This window comes from Macaca nemestrina, chromosome 10 (assembly GCF_043159975.1).
Source record: "Macaca nemestrina isolate mMacNem1 chromosome 10, mMacNem.hap1, whole genome shotgun sequence".
NCBI classification, from domain to species: domain Eukaryota; kingdom Metazoa; phylum Chordata; class Mammalia; order Primates; family Cercopithecidae; genus Macaca; species Macaca nemestrina.
Window position 1 is genome coordinate 81,669,281 of NC_092134.1, and position 23,894 is coordinate 81,693,174.

Here is a 23,894-nt window from a genome sequence, read left to right on the forward strand (position 1 = left end):
AGGTGGCAGTCTGAGCAGGGTGAGGAGGGGTGGCCTGGTGAGGGGTGTTAAAGTCTGTGCAGGATAAACAGAGCTTCTACCTCAGGAGAAAGCCTGGTGTGGGGTGAGAAGGATGTCCATGCAGGCGAAGGCCTACTGTGAGGCAACAGGGGCCGAGCAGGGTGGGGCAAACCATGTGTGAGTTGGACTGGTGTGGGTTCCAAGCTGATAAGTGTGAGGAGGTGTCCACACGGAGGACACGGCTCGGTGCTGAAGGGGTGGGGGTAACCCACAGTCTCTACAGGGTGAGGAGGGTACCCATGCTGTAAGAGGTAACAGTGGCTTTTTGATCAAATAAGTACACCAAAGACAGTGGCAATGAGGTTTCTTATTGTTGGAGGAGTTACAAATACAGAAAGGGAGAAAACTACAAAGAATCTTGCAGTGCTGGATTAGAATTGGAAGTGACAGAATCAACTCATGGTTTTCAATATCCATGGCCAGCTCAATATAAACAGCTCGTCCTGTCCTAAGAGGGCGTGCATGCTGCTCCCATAGCAATATGCATACCTAGATCTCAGATCGTTACCTCTTCCTTATTTTTTTTTTTTCTGTTTTGTTTTAGAGATGGGGTCTCACTGTGTTGCTAAGGCTGGTCTCAAACTTTAAGCAATCCTCCTGCCTCAGCTGATACTCAGCCTAGATCTCTACTTGTAAATGCCATTTTTTCACTAAAAGACTCAGGGCTTCTTGAGAAATGGCTGATTCCAGCCCCGGGGCAGGAAAAACACAAAAGTATCCTGGAATACCTTGTGGAACCAGAAAGCCAGGAAGTGATGAAGACATGTCAAAGGGATCAGAAGCCAGCTTGAAGGGACTCCCACTGGCCACATCAGAGTAAGTCTAAACATCAAATGGATTATAGCTCAGATAAAAGAGAAAACCATTAATCCATACTGATATAAATAAAGGAATAAATCAAAATCTGAATGAACAGGATATTTAAATCACTTCAAACGATCTTCCTCACAAATACCTATTAAGTATACAGTAAGTCCTCACTTAATGTCCTCAATAGGTTCTTGAAAACAGCAACTTTAAGCCACATGATGTGCTACATGCCACAGGAACTTAACTCTTGTTTATATCAACTGGCCTATGGTAAAACTGGTTTTGGTATACAGTATATCATTTAGCTTAAAGTCACAGTTTCCAAGAATCTAGAACCTATAGAGGATGTTAAGTGGGGACTTCCTGTAAATGGAAAAAGCGTAACTTTACAGATGAAAAGCCTGGCAGACACCTCCTTAATCAAGTGATTAAATGAACACCACCAGTAGTGGGACAAATGGAAGCTGTGTGCCAACTGGTAGATACAACATGAAGAAGATAGGCTCACTCATCTGATACTCCTACCAAAATGCAGAACCTGCGTCTAATCATAAGGAAGCATCGACAAGCCCACATTGAGGGAATTCTACATAACAAATGGCCTGTAGTCTTCAAAATGTCAAGACATGAAAGTCAAGGAAAGATGGAGGAACTCCTCCAGGCTGAAGAAAATTAGAGAGATAAGATAGCTACATGTAATGGGGTAATCCTAAAACTGCATCCTTTTGTTATAGAGGATGCCACTGGGATCACTGGCAAAACTTGAATAGGGCCTGAGAATTAGATGGTTGTAATGCATCAGTGTTAATTTCCTGGTTTTGACAATTATACTATAGTTATGTAGGAGAATGTACTCGTGTATAAAAAATACATACTATAAGTATTTGGGGGTGATAAGGCTACGTGACAAGGCTTTCATTGTAAAAAAAAAAAAAAAAAAAAAGTTTTTTGTACTGTACTTGAAATTTCCCTGTAAGATTCAGAATGTTTAAAAAGTCATCTGATAAACTTACTATTGTATTCAGTTAGTTGCAAAAAAGGCAGGAAAAGAATCATTACATTTATCTACTGTATAACACAGAGGCTGTGTAAGTCACACAGCTTCCCTGGGCTTCAACTTCCTCTATAAAACATGCGGATTGGATTGAATTATCTCTAAGGTTCTTCCTATTATTATTTTCTCTTTTGGGGAGGGTAGAAGAGGCAGGGATCTTCAATTTGCAGAACACTATTCTCATCTTTCTTTTTTTTTTTTTTTTTTTTTTTTTTTTTTGAGACGGAGTCTCGCTCTGCGGCCCAGGCTGGAGTGCAGTGGCCGGATCTCAGCTCACTGCAGGCTCCGCCTCCCAGGTTCACGCAATTCTCCTGCCTCAGCCTCCCCAGTAGCTGGGACTACAGGCGCCCGCCACCTCGCCCGGCTAGTTTTTTTTGTATTTTTTAGTAGAGACGGGGTTTCACCGTGTCAGCCAGGATGGTCTCGATCTCCTGACCTCGTGATCCGCCCGCCTCGGCCTCCCAAAGTGCTGGGATTACAGGCTTGAGCCACCGCGCCCGGCCTCTCATCTTTCTTTAAAAACATCTTTCTGTATGTCTACAGACAAAGACAACTTAACTCACAATCAGGGCTATAGGAAAAGCCTCACATTCCAACCACAGGACAAGGTCATACTTCATTTCACAAGTCAGTCTCATTTTTTTTTCCATCCTCTTACTCTCAGATTCAGTCAAAGGCTCTACCTAAATCTCCGAATCTCTGAAAATTCTCCTATTGAATTATACTAACACAGTTCCTAAGATTTATAAGTTCCTAAGATTTATAAGGTACTTTTAGCTATCCCAAAGACTTCTGTGTAGGTTCTCATTTATCTTCCCAACCAATGATGGCATGGTATTATCCTAACTTTACAGATGCACAACATTTCTGGACAGAAATCAAAGACTTATTTAAGGTTGTACAATATCTAATAGGAACCAAAACCCAAATCTTCTGATTTCTAATTCTGTATTCTTTCTGCCAATCTCGGCGCTCCTGTTGATTGGCAGCAAGGTATGTCTTTGAGTTTCTGGTATTGTCCAGAAAACACTCATGAGGTCCAGCACGTACCCAACTTCCTTATTTGGCATCTCCACTCAGTGAATAGACACTTACCATGTCCAAAACAGAACTCTTGATTTTACACGTCAAGCCAGTTCCTTTGCAGTCATTTCACTTTTCCCTCAGTTATTCAACCCCCACATCTAGGTACCATTCTTGGTTTCTTTCCTTTTACCCTCACATCTAGTACAAAGTATGCTAGACCATATACTACCCTCCCTCCCCTCTGCTAATTGTACATTTACTTGCCGTTTGAAAACTCTTGTCACCTAAGAGCTTTCTTATTTTAGAACTTGGTTCTGGGTTGGCTTGTCTCATGGAGTTCCTGAATATTAGCTGTCAACCTTCTCTTATTTTCTCTTTCTTTACTGATGGTTCTGAGCAAAGTCTTCTGAATACTTACAATTCTAATTTAGGGGTCATCCTAAATCTCTAAATTTTCATGAAAGGAAAAATAACATTATTTGCTAGCCTGGTCTGACTGAAGTTCTAGTGGGGGTAGGTAAAAAAGCCTCTCAAAATCCCTTGAAAAGCAAAGACTGGTTCTGTAAAAAGCAAGGAAAAGTAAAGATTTTGAGAAAAACAAAGCTCTACAGGGAAAACAGAACCACCAACACCAAACAATAAAAATTATCAAGACATATTTCTCATTATTTAACTCTTGGCTACTAAAATAAAGCTTATATCTATATGATATTGTTGACAGGCTGAAAATTCTGCTTGATGGCCTAGGTACTATGTTCAATCACAGCATGTGCCCACCGACAGGCACCTTTCAGAGCCAGTCAAGAGACTTCCTGGACAGTCTGTGGGAGTGTCCCATTTCAAGACTACAGGCATTCCATTGGACTGCACACAAGGGTTTACATCATAGCAGAGAGGCTGGAGCATGTCACCAACCACAGACATGGAGACTGGAAAGACCGCAGAATCATCTTGGATGTATACCAGGGAATACAATGGGCTACAAAGGATCTCTTTGCCATATGTTTTCAGAATAAGAAATGAAAATGATATTGTAGTGCTCTAATAGTACAGTAATAGGACTTAAGGTCAAAAGTGTGTGGTGTGTGTGTGTGAGAGAGGGAGACAGAGAGAGAACGCACAAGAAAAACTGGGCAGAAATCATGCTCAAATTATTAATAAACAGTAACAGCCAGATTTGGACATGCCTGTGGTTAACACCTAAGGAATTAGGGGGCCCAGGTGACCTAGGGGATTCTTTCTCACTACTTCTCTACTGTCTTATCAAAATTCAATTAACTCCTGATTTTTGTAGCAAAGAAAACACATAATTCTCAAATCACAACTACTTGATTTCTGAATATACACTTTGTAATATAGTTTTTTAAAAAGACATACTTATCTTTATATAATAAATTAAATACATAATTTAAGCTAATATTAAAATAAATTTGACAAAGATCAACTAATGGCAGAAACTGGATAATGGCCTAGAAGTTGGATTGGAGGGGGAAACCATCCTTGAGTGAAAACTTTCCCATAAATAGTACCCATTTACATAATTAAGGCCTGACAGAGCAGGCAAATCCACAGTTATATGTAGTGTACTACAAGAGCTCCCCTATTTTGTGGTAGTTGGTACTTAAGGTGAAAGGGGAACTGATTTGCTGGAGCAATGCAGGAATCAGTGTGAGAAACAGAATGAGGAAAAAATCCAGAAGTACTTGGCTCAGGCTGCTGAAACCAACCCACTATACCAGGCCTCCCATTCTGTCACCAACATTGGTTTTCTGCCAATAGCTCCTAAATGACGTCTTCAAAGTTCTGCAGAAAGAGGAAAGGCATCACAACAGTGAGCAGAAAAGCAGCTAGTGTCCCGGCATATGTGGAAGCATTTGTCTTCCAATTAACTATTACTTTCTCTTCAAAGAAACTCCAGCTTTCAGTACCAGAAAAAGAAGTCCTATAGGCAAAACACATTCCTAGTATCAGGAGACAGTGTTCCATCTTACCAGATTTCCTACAGCCAAGACATGTTCAAATTGTGGCGTCATAGGATGGTGCTCCATTGCCATAAACAGTGTATTCAGGACGATGCAGATGGTGATGGCTAAATCCACAAAAGGGTCCATAACTATCAAGTTCACAATCTCTTTCAGTTTTATCCAGTAGGGGTGGCACTCCCAGATCAGGAAAGTGTTGGCAAATTTATACCAGCATGGCGGGCACTTTCTCTGAGACTCTTCCAGTTCTACAGTAAGTAAGAACAAAGATGGCCCCTCAATCACAGCGAGAAAACCAGGGGGAGACACTAGTCACTCTCAGCCATTATCACTGTTATTAATATGGAATCAAGGTGGTCTGAGTGCTGACATTCCTAAGGATTGTCCTTCTCTCTAAGGTAGAGAGGAGGCATGATCCATACAAGTCACCTCTCTGTTAATAAAGATCTAGTTATAAATGAAACTCAACCCATCAGTTATGGGAGTAGAGCACAGAGGTCAAGAGCTTGGCCTCTCAGGTCTGACTCCCTGGCCTCAACTGGCTTGAATGCTTACAAGTTGTCTGATACCAGGCAAGGTAACTGACTTCTCTGCTCAGCTGCTTCAGCTGTAAAACAAGGCATCTACTTTACAGGTTACAGGAGTGAATGAGTCCTGTAACCTCATTTTTATGTGAGTTTGACTAAAGATTAAATGAGATGTTAGTGTAAAGCAGTCACCACAGTATCTGGCACAGGGTAAGTCCTCAATAAATGGTAGGTATTCTATTATACACGGTATTATTCAATTATTGTCAGAGAAGCCAGCAAAAGTATGAACTCAAGCCAGACATATTTGAGCTCAAATACTAGCTCAGACACTTGCTAACTGTGGGACCTTGAACAAGTTACTTTGATTTGCTGTGAGAATTAAAGAGCTAAAATATATACAAAGTGCCCCAGAATACCCTGGCAGATAGAAAGTGCCATGAAAATGTTTGCTATTATTATTATCTTCATCAGCAGAACCAGCATCAGCAACCAAGCCACCATGTAAAACACATCTGTTACGTTCTCATAAGAAGTACAAGTTACTGTCTCCACCCTCAACAAGTTTACAGCTCATAGTCAAGTTAGAAATACAAGTCACATTCCTCTCCCCTTTTCACCCTTCCTTCCTCGTTCTGTCTCCTCCTGTCTCCTTTCTTGCCCCTTTGCCCTTTCCTGCTCTCATCCTTTGCTTTTCTCTTTCTACAGCTTCTTCCTCCTTCCCTCCCTGGGTCCTCATCTTTTTCCCTTTTTCTTTCTCTCCTTTGTCTTATCTTCTCTGTCTCTTTTAGAAACAGAACGTGTTATTTTCAAACAAGATCTCACATAATTCCCAATACATAAAATAAACCAGGAATTGCCTTAGATGAAGCAGGAGCCCACTCAGATAGACTTCTTCCTCTCCTGAGGCACTCCCCTAGAATCCCAGGACTCTGATACACACAGACTGAAAAATCACTGGACTAGATGATCTCAAAGGTCATTTCCAAAGCAAAGATTCAAAAGAATGATCAGATATCAGACAGACACTCAACTGGCAGTTACAACAATCTAGGTATGAAGCCCTATATAAGAAAGCTCTCCTCAAATTAAGCATGAAATACAACTGTCAGGATTACAAAATTCCAAGGACCCTGAGCTAAGAGGATGCTTTTTAAGAGGTGAACTTTGAAAACCTGTCAGAATGTGAGGTTCTACAGGGTTGGCTGTAACAGCTACTCTCTCCCTGCCCAATTCTGCTGACACTATCAAATCATTTAAGAAAAAAAAAAAAAAATTCCCTAACATTTCACCAAAACCAAGATGGCTGCCTTAAATTAGCCTACGTTTCCTTTTCCAACCAGCTGGATGGCGATGCTTTATTTTAGACAAGGTGGTTTTGGTTGAGTTTCTGATTGGCTCCCTGGTTGCTAAGAAAATGGTTGCCTTGGTTTTTCAGATTTAAGGACCCCTGTAAGCGCCACGTGGGAGGCTGCGTGGGAAAGGAAGTCTGTGAGGAAAATCTGCTGCGGCTTCTTCCTCAGAGAACTCCCTCCCTTCCTAAGGTAAATATAGTTTTCACCCCCAAAAAAGAAAATGACAAGGTTCTCTTATTTCCATAAATTCTTACAGTACATATTTGGAAATTTAGTTCCGTTCCCTTTTTTATCTCCTCCCTTCTCCAAATGACTGCTGCTCATTGGCACGTGGAGGTTGAAGCTGCGACTGTTCACATTTATGACAGTTGACACAATTGTAATGTTTTAAAATGAACTAGGTCTTGAGTCTTGCCACACAGAAAAAGGGGTTTTCCTGCCCTACAGGGCACCAGGAAAATTCCTCGAGGGATACCAGACATCTCTTAGCCACATTTACTGAGAAGGGAAGATCCTCAGGATAATCTTTCACTCCGACAAAAAGTAAGACAATGTGGAACTTCAGGAGCTGGAAAAGATCATTTGGGGAATAAGAAGGCTTATCAAGTGACTTATGACTTTGCAAACTGTTACGGGTTCCACATGCCTGGAATGGCCCAGTATTTGGCTTGGGGGAATGGGTTAACATTTAGGAGCGAGATGTCCAAATGTTTGTGGGGTTTCTCTTACTTTGCTTTTGGACATTTTCAGTGAGGTTACTCTAGGTCTCGACCTCAGGGGTACTGGGAATTGTTTTCAGAGAGGACCTCACAATTTCACCAAGATAATGGCTTTGGTAGACCATGAAGTTTCTGAAGGCAGGAGCTTCTTTCAACTCAATTCAACAACTTTTAAGCACCTGCAATGTGCTAGGCACCGAGGATACACTGATGAAGAGCTCCCACCCTCGCTAAGGTTACTGCCACACAGGAAAGACTGATACCAGCCAAGTAACTATACTGACCTTTGATGCTTGTCAGATGAATAAAGGAATACACAAATAGTGGCAGAAACAGCTATGGCCAGTTACCTCTAGGGGAATTTTTGGAATTGTTTTACCTGAGAATCAATAATGTCAAGTACTTCCTTGATATTGCAAATCAATGTCAAGTACATCACTACCTCTTTCTTACTTCACCACGATCTCCCCTTCTCCCACAGCTTTACTGCTTTGAGGAGTGAGACTACACTACTCTACCTACACCCCACGCCCAGTCCTCTGAAATATCCCCAAAGCTTATAGCTCTGCTAGTGGTGAACTCTACTAAATGTACTGGATCCTGGTAAGCATGTTTGCAGTAGGATGGGGTGGGGCAGAACAGGCAGGGTTTTCTAATTATTGACAGGATTCTGGAATTCTCCACTGTGGTTTCTAAACTATTAGGTACGTCGTAGCCTGCCTCTTGGGTTTTAAATAATAATTATTTTAATCCTTGGATTAAAATAATGTCAAAGTTTCCTCACTGAAAGTCTGAGAGCAAGAACTACAATTCATTCAATGCTGGCTTTTAATGCTGTAGTAGCAAGCATTAAATACAGAGGGACCAATGGTTAAACAGGCATGGATGCTTCATTCCCTCTTACGTTATTCTGGTCAGCCATTCATCGATCTTTGCTTACAGCAGTTCTGTCCCATCAGCTTCAGCAAAAGGGTCAAATACAAGGGGAGAGGATAGGAGGAATGCCTGAGCAAGAAATGGCAGGACAGGTACAACTATGTGAACATCAGGGCTTAGGAAAGAGGACAAAGAACTAGAATAACATCTTCCTACTCAGGAACACAGCTACATGTGTCTCTGTCTCCTGAGCTATCCTTACACCTTTTTTTTTTTTTTTTTAATGTGTGTGATGGTGGGTAGAGGGTGGAGAATAAGCACAGCAGGACAGAAAGAGAAAGAACAGGGAAAAGAGGGAGAAAAGAGAATTTTAAAATCCCCGTATGGTTTGTATCCAACCCAGTAAAGGGATGAAAGCTCTAAGGCCTCCGAAAGGAGCCCTGCAGCACCAGCACTCCTACCATTCTAAGCACAGCCAACGTCTGCTTGACAAATGTTGTTTGAGCATCTCCTTTTGCTGGGACCTGGGCTAAGCCACTGCAGTAATAAATAAATAACTAACTGTTGCATTGTATTGATAGTTCTGCTGTTCTGATGTCTCTGCCAATAATAAAGTGTAGCTGTTGGAGGCTGTTAGTTTTTCTCAGTTGCCACAGATACCCAGAGAAATCCTGTCTTGGTCTCTATGTGAATAATAAAATTAGCCAAAGTTCTTAGGCTAGGATTTCTTAGCTTGGAATTCTTAGAACCTGTAGTTATTTGCCCACAATCTTAAAGTATAAGCTAGAAAGCTTGAAGATGTTCTATCAGACAATAACCTCGATGGTAATCAAAGAAAACAGGAATAAATAGAGGTTGTTAAGGCAGCTGAAAGCAGTTAATTCATTTTTTTTACTTGATATATTCTCAAGGTCAGTCTAGTTATAGTCTCATTCTTTGCACATATGTGGGGAAGTAAGCACCCTTAGAGAATTCTTTTCTAGGGACTCTTCCTCCACTGCAAACCCCTCCCCAACACACGATACACACACACATATATCCATACACACACAGTAGAAGTGGCACTGGGTTTAAATGACTGAAAAAACGCTTGTCTCAAGGATACCAGGACCATTTTGAGTTTTCCTGTCTCAGGGACTTTGGTTATTCTGGGCATCTGCATTCTGAAGAACAGCAATTTGAGGCCTCAAGAATAGTCTAGATCTACCATGAGACAACTCAGCTAAATCAATATAAATCCAATGAAGAAGACAGGTGCAGAATCCACCAGAATCTTGGGAGAGGAAATCTGTCTCTGAATTTACCTCTAATGAAAGCATGCAGATCCTGGACTACAGACCACAACTAGAGAGGAGCTGATTCTTGCTAGGGGGACTGTGGCCTAATGGAAAATCTTCAGGTATTCCTCAGCACACCAGGTTGTGTCATAGAGAACCCACCTAATACAGAGAACTCAGGCACTGACAGCAACATTACTGCAGACGTGCTATGATTCAAAGTGGTTGCTCTTTCCCTGTGGCATGGAGCACTCAAAGAAAGAAGGGTTTCAACTTACCTAGTCACACATCAAATTTATTTATGGATATGTGGGGGTGTTTGAAGAGAGACAGAACTAGGTGCAATCAAAATGCACAGTACATTCTTCCTTAAGGGAAAACCAAAAGGGCTGTAAGTAGTTAAAAAGGAAAAAAGGAAGGTATGTTTAGGAATACAGGCCATGAGGGAAATTCTATCATTTTATATCTTTGCAGTTCTTCAATCTACATTCCTTTATGCCTTACGGCACCCCACCGGCTCCTCATGATGACAACGACAGGGGTCTTGAGTTCCTCTAGGTCACTCATGCAGCTCCTTTCATATCTCTTACCTACCTGTGTACAATGCTGACAGCGTATCTGAAGCCCATATATTTGATTCTCTGCATGTAAATTTAGGAAGAGAATTTGTGATTCTAGTTTCTATATAGGAATAGGCTCCATTCCTAAAGCTCAGAGACAGCCTTTGTAAAACTCAGACCAAGGGACAGGGATTATATTTACCATGCACATTACATATTTATATCTCAGCAGGTTGGACTGACATCATAGGGCACATACCTTCTACTAGTGTATTTGTAACAACACTCATTATGCTGTTGATTCTGTCCTTCCGCCCATAGGAGGCTAATTGGTCCATGGAAACTAAGAGAGATCCAGGGCCTTTCTTCCTAATTTCCACCTCAGTTGTAGCCTACAAAAAGAAAGAAAAAAAAAAAAAAAAAGCAAATAGAGTGAGTTAAGTCTATAACAGTAAATCTGGGCCTTACTTGATAGACAGTCCAGTGTGTGATCTTCATTACAGTCTTTAACTTTGATCCTGCAGTCCTATTCACTTCAAGAAATAGAATGAAATGAACTGGCCATGGTTCATCCTTATTTGGATGATAAGACCAAGTCATTTAAGTCTGTGTGAATCTACAATGACCCCAAGAATCTGGCTGGGACCCAAACATCTCACCTGGTTCATTCCAAGCATAGAGTAGAAAGACCAGATCCTCCTGGGGTACTGCCATCAGAAGTAGACCCTGAGTTTTCTGGTCCTAATCTCAAATCCACAATATTTGGCTAGAATTGGTCCACATGATAAAGTCAGTCAAATTTACTTCTATTTGAAATCTCATTAAGGTCAAGTCCCTGATCACACTGAGTATTATAGATGCTGTTTCCTCCTTGAGTAGGAGCACCATTATTCTAATAAACTGCCTCTTCCAAATACCAAATCTGGGCCTAACTGAACATTAGCAAGTTGAAGATCTGCTCCGGATCTCCTACAAGCCATTTTAAGAAAGTACAGAAAGGTTTTGCTATCTTAATTAAATATATTGTATCCTATGTTTATCTTGCCCTTTCAGTTTTATGAGCTAACCTGCAACGTTCAAATTCCCAATAAAAAATGGCAGAAAATATAATCAGATTGTTATAAAAAATATTATTACATGCTCCACCCTGGGCAATAACTGGTATGGTAGATTACAGCAAAGGGCTTCTTAATGTCCCTGACTTATGTTCTTGTGACTATTCCACATCAGTTCAGCCTTAATGGGGTGGCTTAAAACCTAGCTCTTTAGTAACCATGTTGTTCACAGTACCATATCACCCATGTAGACTTGGCTCTTCCTTCTAAGATGGTGAAGGTAAGAGGACAGAGACAATCACCAGCCCTCAGAGGACAGGGGAGATTGTATGAGACTGGAGAAGCACATGTCTGGTCAATAAGAGAATGATCCTAGCTGTTTTAAAAAGAAAATAATTACCTCTGGAGAGCTACATCAGAAAGCCCATCTGTTCTAAACATCTTCAGATTTTAAGGACTGAACAGAAGAAAGTTCCTGGCAGATTATGATTTATCTTATTAAAGTGTTTCATTAGCCTGCGGTCCCAGCTACTCAGGTGGTGGAGGCAGCAGGATTACATGAGCCCAGGAGTTAGAGACCATCCTGGGCAACACAGAGAGATCTCATCTAAAAAAAAAAAAAAAAAAAAAAAAAAAAAAAGGCATGTTTCATCAGACCATTTCACTGATTCAGATTTGGATCAGTGATCTCGGGGTCTTGTTTGTTTTGTTTGTTTGGCAAAGCTACAGAAGAAGTGCAAGAAAAAAATAACCAATTTCCCTGGGAATTCCTTGCTGCATTACTATACTAACATTTGTGTATGTAAGAATGACTTGTGGTGGTTGCCACAGGAAGAGGCTTCCTGCCTGTGGAAAAAGGAGGGAAGAGCAGGAAGGACTTTGTAATGTGGTTTGAGTGCCAGCATAGCTGCAGAACAGAACATCAGGCAAATCTCTAAGGTTTTTTGTTTTTGTTTTTTGAGAGAGTCTGCTATGTCACTTAGGCTGGAGTGCAGTGGCATGATCTTGGCTTACTGCACCTCTGTCTCTGAGGTTCAAGCAATTCTCCCACCTCAGCCTCCTGAATAGCTGGGATTACAGGCATACACAAGCACGCTTGGCTAATTTTTGTATTTTTTAGTAAAGACAGGGTTTTGCCATGTTGTCCAGGCTGGTCTGGAACTCCTGGCCTCAAGTGATCCTCCCATCTCAGCCTTCCAAAGTGCTGGGATTATAGACGTGAGCAACCACACCTAGCTAAGATTTAATTTTATTTAAACAAATACTTATTGTGTGCTAAGTGGTGTGGATAGAGTGGTGAACAAGACATACAACATGGTCCCTGTCCTCTTGACAGGTTTAGCCATGTTGGCCAGGCTGGTATCAAACTCCTGGCCTCAGGTGATACACCCACATTGGCTTCTCAAAGTGCTAAGAAATCTCTAAGGCTTTTGGCTCCAATCCCTGGCTTCCAGACAACATGTCTGGACCCACCTGGGACCTGGGGGAACTTGCTGCCCTGAAGGGGAGGACACAAATCTGGCTGGCTTCACCACCTGCTGACTGTAGAGCCCTAGGGCCTTGAGTGAACATAGGTGGCAGCCATGTAGTGGTTACAGCGGGCCTTGGGCAAGACCTTGTGCTGTGCTGGCAGCAGTCCCAGTAGTAATGGCCAGAGGGGTGCTTACATCAACACACTCCAGTTCAAGGTGGCTCAGCACAGAGAAAGAGACTTCATTTGTTTGGGAGAAAGTAAGGGAAAAGAACAAATCTTTGCCTCATAATCCAGAGAATTCTTCCAGATCTTTATTATCCCAGACCACCAAGGTGGCACTTCTATTAATCCGCAAAAACCACAGCATTATTGGACTTGGGGCTCAAATTCCTTCGAATACCTACCTGGAAAGCCTTCCTAAGAAGGACATGCACAAGTAAGCCCAGATTGCAAAGACTATAATAAATACCTAGCTTGTCAATGCCCAAACACCAACAAACATCTACAAGCATCAAGATCATACAGGAAAACATGGCCTCACCAAAAGAACTAAATAAGGTACCAGGGACCAATCCTGGAGAAACAGAGATATGTGATCTTTCAGACAGGGAATTCAAAAGAGCTATGTTGAGGAAACTCAAGGAAATTCAAGATAACACAGAGAAGGAATTCAGCATTCTATCAGATAAATTTAACAAAGAGACTGAAATAATTAAAAACAAGCAGAAACTCTACAGTTGGAAAATGCAACTGAATACTAAAGAACGCATCAGAGTCTCTTAATAACAGAATTGATCAGACAGAAGAAAGAATTAATGAGCTTGAAGACAGGCTATTTGAAAATACTCAGAGGAGACAAAAGAAAAAAAAAAAACAAAAAAGAATGAAGCACACCTGCAAGATCTAACAAATAGCCTCAAAGGGAAAAATCTAAGAGTTACTGGTCTTAAAGAGCATGTAGAGAAAGAGATAAGGATAGAAAGTTTATTCAAAGGAATAATAACAGAAAACCTGCCAAACCTAGAGAAAGATATAAACATTCAAGTACAAGAAGATTATAGAACACTAAGCAGATTTAACCAAAAGAAGACTACCTCAAGGCATCTAACAACAAAACTCCCAAAGGTCAAGAATAAAGAAAGGATCCTAAAAGCAGCAAGAGAAAAGAAAAGAAAAAAAAAAAAAAAAAAAAACAACAACAACATACAATGGAGCTCCAATGAATATAGCAGCAGGTCTTTCAGTGAAAACCTTACAGGCTAGGAGAAAGTGGTAATGATGTATTTAAAGTGCTGAGGGAAAGAAACTTTTACCCTAGAACACTATATCCAGTAAAAATATCCTTCAAGCGTGAAGGAGAAATAAAGACCTTCCCAGACAAACAAAAGCCGAGAGATTTCATCAACACCAGACCTGTCCTACAGGAACTGCTAAAAGGAGTTCTTCCATCTGAAAGAAGAGAGGATGTTAATGGCAAGAAGAAATCATCTGAAGATACAAAACTCACTGGTAATAGTAGGCATACAGAAAAACACAGAATATTGTAAAACGATAATTGTGGCATGTAAACTCCCAATTACACTGTTATGATAAGTCAATATAAATAATAACTACAGCAACTTTTAAAGACAGACAGTACAATAAGACAAAGAGAAACAACAAAAAGTTAAAAAGCAGAGGGATGAAGTTAAAGTGTACAGTTTTTATTAGTTTTCTTTTTGCATGTTTGTTTATGCAATCAGTGTTAAGTTGTCATCAGTTTAAAACAATGGGTTATGCCAGGCGCAGTGGCTCACGCCTGTAATCCCAGCACTCTGGGAGGCCGAGGTGGGCAGATCACCTGAAGTCAGAAGTTCGAGACCAGTCTGACCAACATGGAGAAAGCCCATCTCTACTAAAAATACAAAATTAGACAGGCGTGGTGGCACACGCCTGTAATCCCAGCTACTTGGGAGGCTGAGGCAGGAGAATCACTTAGGAAGCAGAGGTTGCAGTAAGCCAAGATCACACCATTGCACTCCAGCCTGGGCAACAAGAATGAAACTCTGTCTCAAAAAATAAATAAAATAAAATAAAATAAAATAAAATAATGGGTTATAAGACATTAATAATATTTGCAAGCCTCATGGTAGCCTCAAATTGAAAAACACACAACAGATACAAAAAAAATAAAAAGGAAGAAATTAAGTCATACCACCAGAGAAAATAACCTTCACTAAAGGGAAGACAAGGAAGGAAGGGAAGAAGTAAAAGAAGACCACAAAACAACCAGAAAACAAATGACAAAATGGCAGGAGTAAGTCCCAACTTATCAATAATAACATTGAATGTAAACAAACTAAACTCTCCAATAAAAAGACACAGAGTGGCTAAATGCATGGAAAAAAAGACCCAATGATCTGTTACCTACAAGAAACACACTTCACCTATAAAGATACACAGACTGAGAATAAACGGATGGAAAAAGATATTCCATGCCAATGGAAACCAAAAAAGAGCAGAAGTAGTAGCTATACTTACATTAGAAAAAATAGATTTTAAGACAAAAATTATAAGAAGAGTTAGAGATCGCTATTACATAATGATAAAGGGGTCAGTCTAGCAAAAGGATATAATGATTATAAATATACACGCACCCAACACTGGAACACCCAAATATGTAAAGCAAATATTATTATAGCTAAAGAGACAGACCTCAGGCTAGGCACAATAGCTCATGCCTAGAATCCTAGCACTTTGGGAGGTCCAGGTGGGTGGGTTTCTGGAACCCAGGAGTTTGAGACCACCCTGGGAAACATGGCAAAACCCTGTCTCTACAAAAAAATACAAAAATTAGCCAGGCATGGTGGTGTATGCCTGTAGTCCCAGCTAATCAGAGGGCTGAGGCAGGAGGATCACTTGAACCTGTAAGGTCGAGGCTGCAGTGGGCTGAGATCACACCACTGAACTCCAGCCTGGATAACAGAGCAAGATCTTGTCTCAAAGAGAGAGAGACCTCAATACAATAACAGCTGGAGACTTCAACATCCCACTTTCCGCACTGGACAGGTCTCCCAGACAAAAACTCAACCAAGAAACATTGGACTTAACCTACACTAAGGATGACCTAATAGAACAAATAGACCTAAAAGATATTTACAGAACATTTCATCCAAAGGCTACAGAATACACCTTATTACATGGATTATTCTCAAGGATAGGCCATATGTTAGGTCACAAATAAGTCTTAAAATACTCAAAAAATTTGAAACATCAAGCATTTTTGACCACAATGTCAAACATCTTTGAGTAAAACTAGAAAGCAACAAGAGGAATTTTGGAAATGATACAAACACATTGAGATTCAATATGCTCCTGAATGACCAGTGGGACAAAGTCAATGAAGAACTTCAGAAGGAAACTGAAAAGTTTCTTGAAACAAATAGCAGAAACACAACATAACAAAACCTATGGGATATAGCACAAGCGCTACTAAGAGGGAAGTTTAAAGCTATCAGTACCTACAACAAAAAAGAAGAACTTCAAATTAATAACCTAATGGTGCATCTTGACTAGAAAAGGGCAAACAAAACCCCAAATTAGTAGAAGAAATAAGATCAGAGCAGAAATAAATGAATGTGAAATGAAGAAAATACAAAAGATCAATGAAACAAGAGGTTGTTTATCTTTTGGAAAGATAAACAAAATTGACAAACCTTTAGCCAGACTAATGAAGAAAAAAAGGGAGAAGACCAAAATAAATAAAATCAGAAATGAAAAAGGAAACATTACAACTGATACCACAGAAATTCAAAGTAGCATTAGTGGTTACTATAAGCAACTACATGCCAATAAATTGGAAAATCTAGAGAAAGTGAATAAATTCCTAGACACATTCAACCTACCAAAACTGAACCATGAAGAAATCCAAAACCTGAACAGACCAATAACAAGTAACAAGATCGAAGCTGTAATAAAAAGCCACTTAGTAAAGAAAAACTCAGGACCTGATGGCTTCACTGCTGAGTTCTAACCAACATTTAAAGAACTAATGCCAATCCTATTTAAAATATTCTGAAAAATAAAAGAGGAGAGAAACTTCCAAACTCTTTCTACGAGGCCAGTATTACTCTGATACTAAAACTAGACATAGAAATATCGAAAAAAGAAAACAACAGGCTAGCTAGTATCTCTGATGAATATTGATGCAAAAATATATTTCCCAAAAAAACCAACAAAATACTAGCAAACCAAGCTCAACAACACATTAAAAAGATCATTCATCATTACCAACTGGGATTTATCTCTGGGATGCATGAATGGTTCAACATATGCAAATCAATCAGTGTGATACATCATATCAACAGAATAAAGAACAAAAACCATATGATTATTTCCATTGATGTTGAAAAAGCATTTTATAAAATTCAACATCCTTCGTGGTTAAAAACCCTCAAAAAACGAGGTATGGAAGGAACATACTTCAACATAATAAAAGCTATATGTGACAGACCCTCAGCTAATATACTGAATGGGGAAAAACTGAAAGTCTTTCCTCTAAGATCTGAAACACAACAAGGATGCTCACTTTCACCACTATTACTCAACATAGTACTGGAAGTCCTACTTAGAGCAATTGGACAAGAAAAAGAAATAAAGGGCATCCAAATTAGAAAGGAAGAAGTCAAATTATCCTTGTTTACAGGTGATATGATTTCATACTTAGAAAAATTCAAAGACTCCACCAGAAAACTCTTAGAACTGATAGATTCAGTAAAGTTGCAGGACATAAAATCAACATACAAAAACCAGTAGCATTTCTATATGCCAAAGGTGATCAATCTGAAAAAGAAATAAAAAAAGTAATCCCATTTATAAGAGCCACAAATAAAATTAAATACCTAGGAATTAACAAAAGAAATAAAACATCTCTACAATGAAAACTATAAAACACTGATGAAAGAAATTGAAGAGGACGCAAAAAACTGGAAAGATATTCCATGTTCATGGATTGTTCAATATTGTTAAACTGTCCATATTAGTCAAAGCAATCTACAGATTCAATGTAATCCCTATCAAAATACCAATGGTGTTCTTCACAGAAACAGAACAAACAATCCTAAAATTTATATAAAATCACAAAAGACCCAGAACAGCCAAAGCAATCCTAAGCAACAAGAACAAAACTGGAGGAATCACATTACTTGATTTTAAATTATACAATGGAGCTATAGCAACCAAAACAGCATGGTACTGGCATAAAACAGACACAAAGACCAATGGAACAGAATAGAGAACCCATAAACAAACCCACACACCTACAGTGAACTCGTTGCCAACAAAAGTGCCAAGAATAAACACTGGGGAAAAGACAGTCTCATCAATAAATGGTTTTGGGAAAACTGGATATCCATATGCAGAAGAATGAAACTAGTCCCCTTTCGCCATGTACAAAAGTCAAATCAAAATGAATTAAAGATGTAAGTCTAAGACCTCAAAAACTACCATAAGAAAACATTGAGGAAACTCTCCAGGAGTGAAGAGTTTGGTCTGGGTAAAAATTTCTTGAGTAATACCCCACAAGCACAGCCAACCAAAGCAAAAATGGACAGATGGGACCATATCAAGTTAAAAATCTTCTGCACAGCAAGGAAACAATCAACAAAGTGAGCAGACAACCCAAAAAATAGGAGAAAATATCTGAAAACTATCCATCTGACAAGAGATTAGTGACCAGAATATATAAGGAGCTCAAAGAACTCTATAGGAAAAAACAGAATAATCCATCTGGCAAACTATTTGAATAGACATTTCTCCAAAGAAGACATACAAACGGCAAACAAGTATATGAAAAGGTGTCTAACACCATGATCATCAAAGAAATGCAAATCAAAACTACAATGAGAGATAATCTCACGCCAGTTAAAACGGCTTTTATCCAAAAGATAGGCAATAATAAATGCTGGAGAGGATGTGGAGAAAAGGGAATCCTTGTACACTGTTGGTGGGAAAGTAAATTAGTACAACCACTATGGAGAACAGTTTGGAAGTTCCTCAAAAAACTAAAAATAGAGCTACCTTACGATCTGGAATCCCACTACTGGGTATATACCCAAAAGAAAAGAAATCAGTATATCCGGTCAGGAGCAGTGGCTCATGCCTGTAATCCCAGCTACTTGGGAGGCTAAGGCAGGAGAATCGCTTGAACATAGGACCCAGGAAGCGGAGGTTACAGTGCAGTGAGCTGAGGATTGTGCCATTGCACTCCAGCCTGGGTGAAAGAGTGAGACTGTCTCAAAGAAAAAAAAAAAAAAAGAAGAAGAAGAAAAAAAAGGAAAAAAAGAAATCAGTATATCGAAGAGATATTTGCACTATCTGCATTCCCAAGTTTGTTGCAGCACTGTTCACAACAGCCAAGATTTGGAAGTAACCTAAGTGTCCATACAACAGATGAATGGAGAAAGAAAATGTGGTACTTATACACAACAGAGTACTATTCAGACATGAAAAAAGACTGAGATCCTGTCATTTACAACAACATGGATAGAACTGAAAGTCATTATATTAAGCAAAATAAGCCAGGCACAGAAAGACAAATATCACATGTTCTCACTTATCTGTGGGATCTAAAAATCAATGCAATTGAACTCCTGGGGATAGAAAGTAGAAGGATGGTTACCAAAGCCTGGGAAGGGTAGTGGGGCAGGGTAGCGGGGAGGTGGAGGTAGTTAATGGGTTCAAAAAAAAATAATTAGAAAGAAAGAATAAGACCTACTATTTGATAGTACAACAGGGTGACTATAGTGAAAATAATTTATTCTACATTTGAAAATAACTAAAAGAATATAACTGGATTGTTTGTAATACAAAGAAGAAATGCTTGAGGGGATGGATACCCCATTTTTCATAATGTGATCATTAAGCACTGCATGCCTGTATCAAAGTATCTCATATACCTCATATATATATATACCTACTATGTACCCACAAAACTTAAAAATTAAATAAAATTTTATAAGGACATGCAAAGGTTCTAGAATAGGAAAATAATCTCTTGAGATGCTACGTAATAATCTTAAAAATATTATTTTTTGTTCTTAGGGCTTATACTACCTCATTTCAAGAATTAAAGTTACAATACTCAAGACAAATGTATACTGGCATAAGCATAGACAAACAGATCAAGGGAACAGAACAGAGTCCAGAAATAGATCCACACATATACATCAATTGATTTTTGTCCAAGGTGCCAAGTCACTTCAACGGAGAAAGGAAAGTCTCTTGAACAAATGGTGCTAACAGACTGGATATCTATACAGGTTGACTTCTATCTCATTTCACACACAAAAATTAATTTGAGATAAATTGGAGACCTAAAAGTAAAACTCAGAACCATGAAACTTACAGAAGTAAAATATCTTCAGGTTCTTGGGGGTAGGCATCCTTGAACAGGATGCAAAAAGCCATATCATAAAAGAAAAAATTGATATACTGAACTTCATTAACATTAAACATTTTTATATCTGACTTGTATTTGGAACACAAAAAACTAACAAATCAATAATAAAAACTCAAAAAATTAATCAAAATGGCAAAAGATTTGAATAAACAATTCATTAAAGGTGTATGAGAAACCAAAAAACATAGGAAAAGATAATTAGTCATCAGGAAATGCAAATTAATGGCACAATAAAACAACACTTTATTTGCATTAAAATGCTAAAATCAAAGACTAACAACAGTAAGTTTGGCTAGGATGTGGAGCAAGTGTAACCCTAATACATTGTTGGTGGGATAAAAAAATGGTGTAACTATTCTGAGGAACTGTTTGGCAATTTCTTATAAATCAGACATACATTTACCATATGACCCAGGAATTTCACTTTGATGTACCTACCCAATATAAATGAAAACATTTATGTTCTAAAAGAGTTTTATAAGAATGCTCATAGCAAGCTTATTCACACTAGTTGCAAACTGGAAGCCACCTGAATGTCTATCAACAGGAGAATGAATACACAAATTGGGGTATGTTTATACGATGAAATATCACTCAGCCATAACAAAGAATAAACTACTGGTATATAAAACATGAATATGTCTCAAAAACAAAAATATCTTGTTGAGTGAAAGCAGTCAAATACAAATACATATTGTATGAGTCTACACATACAAAAGAAAACAAATCTATCTATAGTGACACGAGTCAGAAGTTGTTGCCTGAAGTGGAAGGAACTGATTAGAAAGGGGTAGGAGAGTACTTTTTAGGAGAGTCTTGTGGTAATGATGGGTTTAGGGGATGCTCCTCAATTGCTCAGATAACTCCTTCTCCACCTCCTTTTTACCCACAACTTTGGTTAACTTTGGATGAGGCTTACCCAATGTCCTACCGCAATTTGACTATGCAGTAGAATTCCTTTGAGAAGAAATATGGAATGCAAAAATATGGAGTATAAAATATGTATAAAATATTATCTGTATTGTGGAAATAAAGATCAACCAAATGAGAAAAGCAAAGGCTATTTATTTAGACCTTGCTATACTGAGTAAGTCAGCCACCATAACTGCCATTTGTGTTTTGGCAGAAACTCAAATGCAGGCAGAGGAGTGGCAAAGATTTATAGGTAAGAAAAGGGAAGGTTTCAAATGTGGCTTGATTGGAGGCTGTTGGCATGAGGAAGCTGGAGGCAAGGTAATAAAAAGTGGGACATCTCATATGAGGGTTGGGGGATGCATGTTTCGCTCTCTCTGGTCGAACCTAAGTTGAAAATGGGAACAAAAATTAAGGAAAGCTGTCAGTTATTAAGTCCTGGCCATTTGGGAATTTTTTTTTTTTGGGGGGGGGGGGAAACAGGATCTTCCTCTGTTGCCCAGGCTGGAGTACAGTGATGTGATCACTGCTCACGGCAGCCTTGACCTCCCAGGCTCAAGTGATCCTCCCATCTTAGCCTCCCAAGTAGCTGGGACTACAGGTACGTGTCACCACACCCAGCTAATTTCTTAATTTTTTTGTAGAGATGAGGTCTCACTATGTTACCAGGCTAGTCTCAAACTCCTGAGTTCAAGCAATTTTCCTGCCTCAGCCTCCCAAAGTGTTGGGATTACAGGTATGGGCCACCATGCCTAGCTCCCATTAGGGGACTATTGCTACAGAAATTATTATTTAGCTTCCTGGATTGTCACCAGAGACAGCAACCTGGCTTCCTGCAAGTTTGACTTACAACAGGCTGGCTTCTTGGACTGTTTATTGTAGATAAGGGGGTTGGTTTCTTGGGCAGGTCATAGGTCAACGTTCTATTTTTATATATGTCTAGTCATTGTCCATTTGTAGATGTCTCATAGTATTCATCAAAATAGGCTGATTCATGGAGAGAGAGAGGGCAACATACATTCGCCAGTGTTAACTAACATGACACAAACTAAAATTGTCTATGAAGGACATCACTAAAAGTGCTAAGAGGGGGCTAAGATGGTGTCCAGAGAATAACATATGTGTACTACCAGGAAAATCTAATCTGTTAAAGTTAGGGTACACCAAGAGGGGTGGGCAGGCCCTCTTCCCTAAGTAAGGTTTTGAAAGCTGGGATTGAAAGGCTAGGTTCTTGGCTATTCTTTCTTTCTTTCTTTTTTTTTTTTTTTTGAGACAGAGTCTCGCCCTGTCACCCAGACTGGAGTACAGTGGCACAATCTTCGCTCACTGCAACCTCTGCCTCCTAGGTTCAAGTGATTCTCCTGCCTCAGCCTCTCGAATAGCTGAGATTACAGGGACCTGCCACCATGCCTGGTTAATTTTTGTATTTTAGTAGAGACAGGGTTTCACCATGTTGGTCAGGTTGGTCTCAAACTCCTGACCTGAAACGATCCGCCCCCCTCGGCCTCCCAAAGTGCTGGGATTATAGGCATGAGCTACTGTTTCTTATGTTAAATCACAGACAACTGAAGGGAAGAAAATCTGGAGGAGCCTCTCTCCCAGGTAAAGCAGCTTCACTGTCAGCTTCTCATAGTCAGCTTCTACCTAGAATTCTGCTTGGGCTTCTGTGAGATGTAGCTTTGTTACAGGCTCAGCTGCTCAATTCTCATCACCTGGCAGTGGGAAGAGGGCTTCTTCCTTCAACTATGTTGTGATCCAAGGGCCACAGGAAAGATCACATACCCTTTCCCTCCCCTTCTCTATCTCTTCAGTGTTTTTCGTTTTTGTTTTTGTACATGGAGGTGTATGTTTTTTTGTTTTATGTTGTGTTGTTGGTGATTGGGGAGGAGAATTAACATTTTAAAGTTAGGAGCCTTGTTTTTTTTTTTTTTTTTTTTTTTTAATTCAATCTGTAAGAAGCCTTGGAGGAAAACCCTCAGTAACTGAGGAAGCAACTGAGAATCTCAAGTAAGTTCTTTGAAAGTTAAACCCAGTACAAGTTTGTTCCATTTCTCTTAACCCAAATGCTGTTTATTTGGGCATTTAGCCACTGACTTCCAACCTCCTAAATTACAGCAATCTTTCTCAAAGAAATATCCTACAATAGCTGTAGATGGCAGATTCTGCCCACATTTCTAGAGAACTGCCCAAGGAAGCTTGACTTCTTATTGATTCTAAATTGTTTTCACATGGAAATACATAATTGGAAGTTTATTAGCCAGTCACCTTTCTTGGAATTAAAATTTATAGCATTTTATAAGTGTCCTTAGAACCTAGCCATAATCCCCTTCCCAAGCCTTTCTCAAATTTGCATAGTGTTTTGCTTTAAAATAATTGTATAATAATTTCTCTTTCTCAAACAAAGGATTTTTAGAAGGGGCCCCACCTTCTCCAAGTCAAGCAATTCGGTACTGTTTACTTCTCACAGCTATCAGGGCCAAAAACGTGTAAGAAAAGGAATGAAAATTGGCTTTCCGAACAGCAAGAATGGGCCACACAATATGGTTCACATTTTATATATGAAGCATATTATATTGAATAACATATATATATTTTATCTTCACAACATCCCTATAACAGAGGTCCTTTTATTTCTTTTTTACAGAGAAGAAAATGGCTTAGAGAAGTTTAATTTCCCAGGATCACATGCATAAATACAGAACTTGGGCTTCAGAGTTAGTATATTGTAATGGTTCATGGTAAAAGCTTAGGAGTTAGATTGCTTGGATT

The 23,894-nt window shown here is 39.3% G+C and overlaps 1 protein-coding gene across 10 annotated transcripts in view; it reads right to left on the minus strand.

The window, feature by feature from the left end:
• The window catches only part of LOC105474340 (sodium voltage-gated channel alpha subunit 8), a 214,137-nt gene that overhangs the window by 56,207 nt on the left and 134,036 nt on the right, over positions 1-23,894 (minus strand). For all 10 annotated transcript variants that reach the window (XM_071071693.1, XM_071071691.1, XM_071071697.1 and 7 more), the window contains exons 13-14: positions 10,506-10,638; positions 4,942-5,180 (exon numbers count right to left, since the gene is read on the minus strand). In XM_071071693.1, coding sequence (XP_070927794.1) covers positions 4,942-5,180; positions 10,506-10,638 — 372 coding nt within the window. The remainder of the gene's footprint in view (positions 1-4,941; positions 5,181-10,505; positions 10,639-23,894) is intronic.